This window comes from Aptenodytes forsteri, unplaced genomic scaffold (assembly GCF_000699145.1).
Source record: "Aptenodytes forsteri isolate BGI_AS27 unplaced genomic scaffold, ASM69914v1 Scaffold257, whole genome shotgun sequence".
Lineage (NCBI taxonomy): Eukaryota > Metazoa > Chordata > Aves > Sphenisciformes > Spheniscidae > Aptenodytes > Aptenodytes forsteri.
Genome location: NW_008795194.1, coordinates 6,822,639 through 6,829,922, shown reverse-complemented (window position 1 = coordinate 6,829,922; position 7,284 = coordinate 6,822,639). Strand labels below are relative to the sequence as shown.

The 7,284-nt window shown below is 47.8% G+C and overlaps 1 protein-coding gene across 1 annotated transcript in view; it reads left to right on the top strand.

The window, feature by feature from the left end:
- The window catches only part of FZD8 (frizzled class receptor 8), a 2,617-nt gene extending 1,053 nt beyond the window's left edge, over positions 1–1,564 (top strand). Inside the window, exon 2 of the mRNA XM_019471877.1 lies at positions 1–1,564. Coding sequence (XP_019327422.1) covers positions 1–923 — 923 coding nt within the window. The 3' untranslated portion in view covers positions 924–1,564.
- Positions 1,565–7,284: the final 5,720 nt, after the last annotated feature.

The window sequence follows — 7,284 nt, the reverse complement described above, 5'->3', positions numbered from 1 at the left end:
TGGCGGTGGCCGAGCACGTGCGGTACGAGAGCACCGGCCCGGCGCTGTGCACCGTGGTCTTCCTGCTCGTCTACTTCTTCGGCATGGCCAGCTCCATCTGGTGGGTCATCCTCTCCCTCACCTGGTTCCTCGCCGCCGGCATGAAGTGGGGCAACGAGGCCATCGCCGGCTACGCGCAGTATTTCCACCTGGCCGCCTGGCTGCTGCCCAGCGTCAAGTCCATTGCCGTGCTGGCGCTCAGCTCCGTGGACGGGGACCCCGTGGCCGGCATCTGCTACGTGGGCAACCAGAGCCTGGAGAACTTACGGGGCTTTGTGCTGGCACCGCTGCTCATCTACTTGGCCATCGGCTCCATGTTCCTGCTCGCTGGCTTCGTCTCGCTCTTCCGCATCCGCAGCGTCATCAAGCAGCAGGGCGGCCCCACCAAGACCCACAAGCTGGAGAAGCTGATGATACGCCTGGGCCTCTTCACCGTGCTCTACACTGTGCCAGCTGCCAGCGTGGTCGCCTGCCTCTTCTACGAGCAGCACAACCGGCCCCGCTGGGAGGCCACGCACAACTGCCCCTGCCTGCGCGACCAGCAGCCTGATCAGGCCCGCCGCCCTGACTATGCTGTCTTCATGCTCAAGTACTTCATGTGCCTGGTGGTGGGCATCACCTCCGGTGTTTGGGTCTGGTCTGGCAAGACCCTCGAGTCCTGGAGGGCCCTCTGCACCCGCTGCTGCTGGGCCAGCAAAGGTGCTGCCGTGGCTGGGGCCACAGGGGCAGGAGCCAGTGGGCAGGCGGCAATCGCCGCAGCAGGAGGACTTGGGGCTGGAGGCGGGGGCTCCCTCTACAGCGATGTCAGCACCGGCCTGACGTGGAGGTCAGGTACCGCCAGCTCTGTCTCCTACCCCAAGCAGATGCCCCTGTCTCAAGTGTGAGGAGGGGGAAAGAGGCCAAAGGTTAGGGAATGAGGGACACTGGCCTGCCTAAAATGCCCCCTCACTGTTTGGTGCCATTAATGAACCCCTAATGGTCCTTATTAGCCACAGCTTGTATAGAACAATGCAGCTGGCAGAGGCCCCAAGCTCCAGCCCCCTCCTCCTTCCTCTCCATTCATATGCAGGGAGCATGTACTTCAAGGAGCCAGCTTATTATTTTGCTGGCAGAGGAGGGTAGAGGCTCACCCGTGTCTTGCAGAGGGCAAGGCACAGCGGCTCTGATTCACTCTGGACTAACAGCAGCTCTTCACTCATGGGAGGGAGGGTCTTCCTCCCCCCCCATCCCGAGGTGGGAGTCTGCTGGGACTGCAGGTTTTTGGGATATTGATGACCAGGCAAATGCCTTACAATACAGACTGAATCAAAACATGTCTTAATTATACACCCCAGCTAAATACGGGTTTCCTACAATAAAGGATGTATTTATATAATTATTTGTTACCTTGTACAGATGTGTAAAATATGTATATATCCAAAGCTATACAGTCTGTAAATTTTTTTGTAAAAAAGTGTAGAGGCTACCCCTGTAAGAGCAAATATGAGTATTCTATTTTGTCAATAAAATGACTTTTGATAAATGACCTTTTGAAGCTTTCCCCTGCTCGTGCCCTGGTTGTTCCAGCTGCTGTGTCTTCAGGTGGTTCTATAAACTATGAACTACATTCGTGCTCTAGTTATTACTGTGTAAGATTGCTGCCTCCGTTAAAGCAGTGAGATAGGTAGACACAAGGAAAACAAGTCAATTCAACAGGTTCTGAAAAAGTGTTTGCCAAAACTGGGAGGTGCCTTACCATAGTTCTCCTCTGCTTTTTGAAAGATGAGTGTCTTTAAGCTGAGCCTTTACAAAAGAGTCACCTCGCATGGCATGTTAAGTATCCTTTTAAAATGGGTGTTATTTTAGGAATGTGCACACACACCTCTCATATCTGTTGTCTACACTTCTGTAAGCACCTGCCTTTCCGGGGATGCATACTGAAGTGTAAAAGGTTAATGTTTTAAATTCATAGATCATGTACTACGGTGGAACAGCGAGTTGAGATTTGTTAGATCAATCTCTTCTTAACAGATTAAACTAACATCTTAACCTTTCATACTTAACTTTTGTATATCAAATATGGTCCTTTTTCAAGAGAAAAGGTATTGTTCTTCTGTCAGGACTAAGCTAATTTATTTGAGCAGAAGGCTGTTGAATTAACAGAAGAATGCTTTGGCAATTGTTGAACTTTTTACCTGTCTGCCCAGTGGCTCAGAACATCATTCCTTTAAGAGGAGCTAAATGAATAGGGTTAATCTGTAGGGAACTTGGTTTCTTTTGAGTTTGGGAAAACTTTGATCTTTTCTCTTCACCAAACGTGATGTATAGTCTGAAGTTTCTTTCCCTGCTGCCTGGTTCCTCTTGTTGCAGACCAATTGGCCACCATGGAGCCTTAAAGTTCTTCAATTAAAGGGACGTGGGACTTTTTTTTTTTTTATTTTAAGAGGAACTTTTTTTTTTTTTTTTTTAAGAGGAAGACTTGTAACAGTTAGTGAACACCAGAGGGAAAAGGGAGAACAGCCTTTTAAACAGCTTTTCCCTGCATTGTTAGCCAGACTGCAGGCAGCAAGGCACGGCTTGGAGCATTATAGAAAAGAGCTATGAATGCCCTACAGGTGGTCTGCTCACATAATCTCCCCAATTTAAAACATTTTCCTTTACAGGACAATTGCATTACAAAACTCCCTTCTCTTTCGCTCCTAATTGAACCAAAGAACAACTGCAAGATTTTCTTTAAAAACTGAGTGTCTAAAAAAAAATGAAAATCTATTAACTACATTCTAATCTGTTTTCTAAAATGGGATCGCTCGGAATACCAGGAGTAAAAGCTGCATTAGACATTATTCCAGATATTTTTATGCCTTCTGCTTATATTCTGTCAAATTAGCAATCATTTAAAAGCAATTGGTTAGGTTGTGTGCTAGCAGTGAAAAGAGAGCCCCAGGTCCCTTATTAACCTGTCAATCATGATAAGAGATGGGCAGCTACCCTACTAATGACACAGATATCAATCATGATTTGTGGGAAAAACCTTGTTCCACTGAGCACTGACTTGATTATTGGTGTCCCTTTCAAAGATCCCTTAACTTTAATAGACTCCTCCACTTCTACGAAGTTACAGGGATCATGAAAAGGAGGAATTTCAAATGCCAATCTCTAATTCCTGGGAGGGAAAAACAATTTTAACTTCTCAAATGCAAAGGATGTTCCACTGGGATTTATGCATGGTACCTATTTATACACCAATTGACCAGGATCAGAATATTGAAATACCTGTAAGTTGAAAAGGCCCTAGCATTTTCCTGTGTTGCTGGAAACTTTTTTTTTTTCCCCAACAGTTGTTGAAGCATTAAAATCAACAACTCCCCCTGCTGTCAGTGGGGCTAAGGTAGAGGTCGTCTTCCTCCTGGGGAAGCCCCATGGGTGGAAGAACAATCACTTCTTCAGATAAAAATCTGTGTTCCTTCCCACTCCAGTGGGTTCTAGCAAGGAAGACTGAGGGAAGGTACAACTATTCTGTGAGAATTTATTTAGATAGGTCTCTCAAAGACTGCTGGTACAGGTTGCTAGTGCTGAGATAAAAGCATTTCTAGTAAAAGATAGGAAGTAGCTCTGTGGCTTAACCTAGCTTGGAATGAGCTAAGAGGTGCTGCAGCTGGACTTAGGAAAGCAGTCTTGGAGCTAGGTTAACAAGACGCCTGCTTTGACATTTGGTAATGACTGAGTAATAATGCAAAGGTTAAACAAATAAAAATGAGACAAAATTCAAATCGCTAGAAACAGAAACCTGGGGAAATGGTGCTAGAGAAGTTAATTCACAAGTGCAGATTTTTGTGAATCAACATAAAATTTGTGTCTAGGGAAAATAAATAACCAGAAAAACCAACAGCAAGGCATTTAGGTACACAAGAAATAAAAATCCACAGCTACACAGCACTTCACATTATTATGATACCCTTTATCAGATGTTAAAGATAAGATAAATTTGCTGTGAAGATACAAAATATGTTGGTGAGGTAGTAGGAGTTACATGTTACCTTTCAGGGTCTGATGATAAACTGCCTTCTCCCTAAATTTGCCAGAGAGCTACTAAAAATAGTCCCAGCAGACCTGTGGCCCAAGCCCTTGCCTGCGGAGCCCTTGGCATCCCTGCTGGTGTAGGCTCACCCGTGGGCAGGGGCAGCACCCATATGCCCTGGCAACCCCACCAGCGCATGAGAGCTAAGGGAAACTTTCATTATCACTGATGTGGTTCCAATAGCACAACTTGCGTAGCAACATTTGGAGAGCTGGATAGATGGCAACTAAGAGCCTCCTGCAGCTCCCAGAAAGGTCTAACTAACTAACTGCTCTGTTCAGGAGAGTGACTAAGCTAGCAGAGAAACACGGTTTGGGATTTTTTTTTTTCTTCTCTAGTAAGCAACATACCTTTAGAGTGTTCCTTTTCCTTCCAGGACTCCTCCCTGCTTTACGTGTTCTTGCTTCAAAAGGAAATCCTATGGATCATTCTCCTCCTGCTGTAATGACTGAATAATCCTGCAGCCTCTAAAGGAGCTGGCCCAGCTGCCAGTGGGCCTTTTAAAAAGAGGCAGAGCAGCGCAGGTGTGCTGCAGAGCCTCAGGAGGGGTACCACACCTCCCCTGGGCCCTGCTGCTGAGTCCCTGGGAGCTACCTGGAAGTGTCCTGCAACCCGCTCCAAAGTTTTCCCTGTGCAGGGGAAGCTTCCCTGGAGCTTTGATAATCAGTCATGGAAGGGAAGGGACTTCAGACAGGGAGGAACTGGGAAATTCTTATATATTGAAATATGAATGTGGCCAGGCTTTCTGGGAAGGCTATGAAGGCTGACTGGCACACAAGGAGTCTTTTTTCCTTCTTTCTTACGTAATATTTTAAAATCAAAGTATTTGGGTTCTCACCCATTAAAGAGTTCTTCAAATGTGCTTGACTAGTCCTAAAAGGTCTCCCAGGTGGGGCAGGAAAGCTAGAGGCAGAGGCGCCTCTGTGCGCGCACTGCCCACAGCGTGCTTCACCCCAGCTTAAGAGCCCAGGCTCTTTCCAGATTCACTTGGGCAGACACCTTGCTAGACACCTGAAGGTGGCTTGTAGAAAAAATCAACAATGGTTTTTCACAAGAGGAAACCAGTACTGGGAGCCAAAGCAGAATGTCCAAGTTTAAAAAGGAATCAGTAGCTGAGAAAGAAATACCAGAGTCCTTGGGACAAACCCAGGTCCACTTTGAAATATAAAAACTTCAGTACAAGTAAGATCACTGATCCCAGTGACTCTGCTCAACATACTTCTTTCACAAGCACTACATGCAGTGGAAAAGCCAAACCTAGCCTGCCCAGGAAGTTAACCCTCTTAACCAATAAAGGCATGGAATTTTATATGGGATAGACAGGCCACCTAATATGGGGAAAAAGCGAACTGGTGATAATGAATGTTGAAAAACAACAAACGATGCTCCTGGAGTGAAAGCTCCAGTCAAGATCATGCTGGAGGACAGCTCAGTGTGGGCCAGTCAAACCAGCTTGTGGAATCACAACCAGTTTCCAAAGTGCCTGTTACAACCTGCCTGTAGCATGCCCTACTCCTGCACCCTGTTTCCAGAGCCACGCAGCCTGTGTTTCTCTGGGCACACGCTCCTTCCACTCCCACCCATTGTGGCCTACCCAGCTTCTGGCCCAACAGGGAAGCAAGCGAGGAACAATTTCTCTCCATTGCCCATCCTGGCCATATTCCCTCTCTTTTTGCCCTGCATACCAAAAGTAGAATTAAAGAGGCTGGGCAACAAAGGTCACCCTGAAAGCAACAGGATGAGCTTTAGAAGAATAAGGAAAGTGATTTACAGATGATGGTCCAAGGAAGAAATATTAAACAGGGCAGACTCCCTGCATGTGGTCATGATGAGTTCTAGGCAGCCTTTCAGAGAACTCAATTAGAAATGTTCAGACAGCTCTATTTATTTAAGCTTTTATGAATGCCCATCATTACTGTAATCAGGTATATGAATTTCACTAGTTCAGCAGAAAGGATCACACATGATAAATGCTACGGTGGTATGGAAATAATGCGTGTCTGGTATTAAAATGTGGAGCCATAATCTGAGGTGACTAAGGATAGTCAAATCACTTCAGAAACTAGTACCTAAGGTCAAATGCCGAACCAAGCTTTTTTGAAGGCTGAGATAATACTTTTTCACTCCTACAAGTCTCTTATCTATGATCTCAAAACACTTTACATTCACTTGTGAATTAATAGTCAAATTTCTCCTTGGGAGAAAAAAACCTGCAGTAATACCCGGGCTAATGAAACTTAAGTGATGAGTCTAGGGGAAGAACCTGGATTTCCCAACTCTGTTTGGTATTTTCAATAACACTCCATTTTGCAAGCCCTTCCTCACAGCTATGCCCTTCCCACCAATTTCCCCCCAACAACACCCCCAAAGTGCCATAGTCCCACATGCCCAGAGTGTACGCAGTTTCCCAGGCACAACACCAAATCTATCACCCATTTTCAGTAAAGCTGGCACGCTCAAACACCAATCCCACTGCTGCCTTTACAACTTACAAAGTGCCCTAGCCCTTACATGGGGCCTGGGTGAGAGACGTGATCCTCTTCATCAGGAAGACACGGAGAGATTTGAGGGAGTTAGGTGAGAAGCAGCAGACCAGCGTGGGGCCATCACGTTAGGCTTACCAAGCCAAATCTGGGCTATGTATGCTGAAGGGCTAAACTTAAATCGGTTTTTAAAAGAGTGGAGAAAAATGACTCATTCTTCCCATTCTCTAAGGCAGGCAGGTACGGAAAAGAGGGTTTACGACAGTTTTGGAGTTGCATCGGGCAAGAAATCCCGGCAAACGGAGGGACTGCGGTAGGCACCGGTGTGCAGCAGAAGCCTCGGCGGGGCGGCGGCAGGAGCGGGCGAGCGGCGGGCGGCAGGAGCGGGACGCGGGGAGGGAGGCCCGCCGCTCTGCTCGCCATCCGGCAGTGCCCTCAGCTGGGAGAGGCTGGGAGTTTCACCCCCGGGCCCTTCCCCTGTTCCCCGCTCTCGCAGGGCTCCGCGGCTGACGCCTGCAACCTTCTTCTCGACTTCTCCTCTCTCTCCGGTGCGTGACCGGGGCCGTGGCGTGGGCGACGCCCCCTCCGCCGTCCCCCCCGCGCGCTGGGAGGGCAGCGCCCCCCGGGGGACCTGCCCGCTGCGTGTTGACCTTGCCCAGCCGTACCGCTGTGACCCCTGGGCAGCGGGGTGCCGGTCTGCAGCCA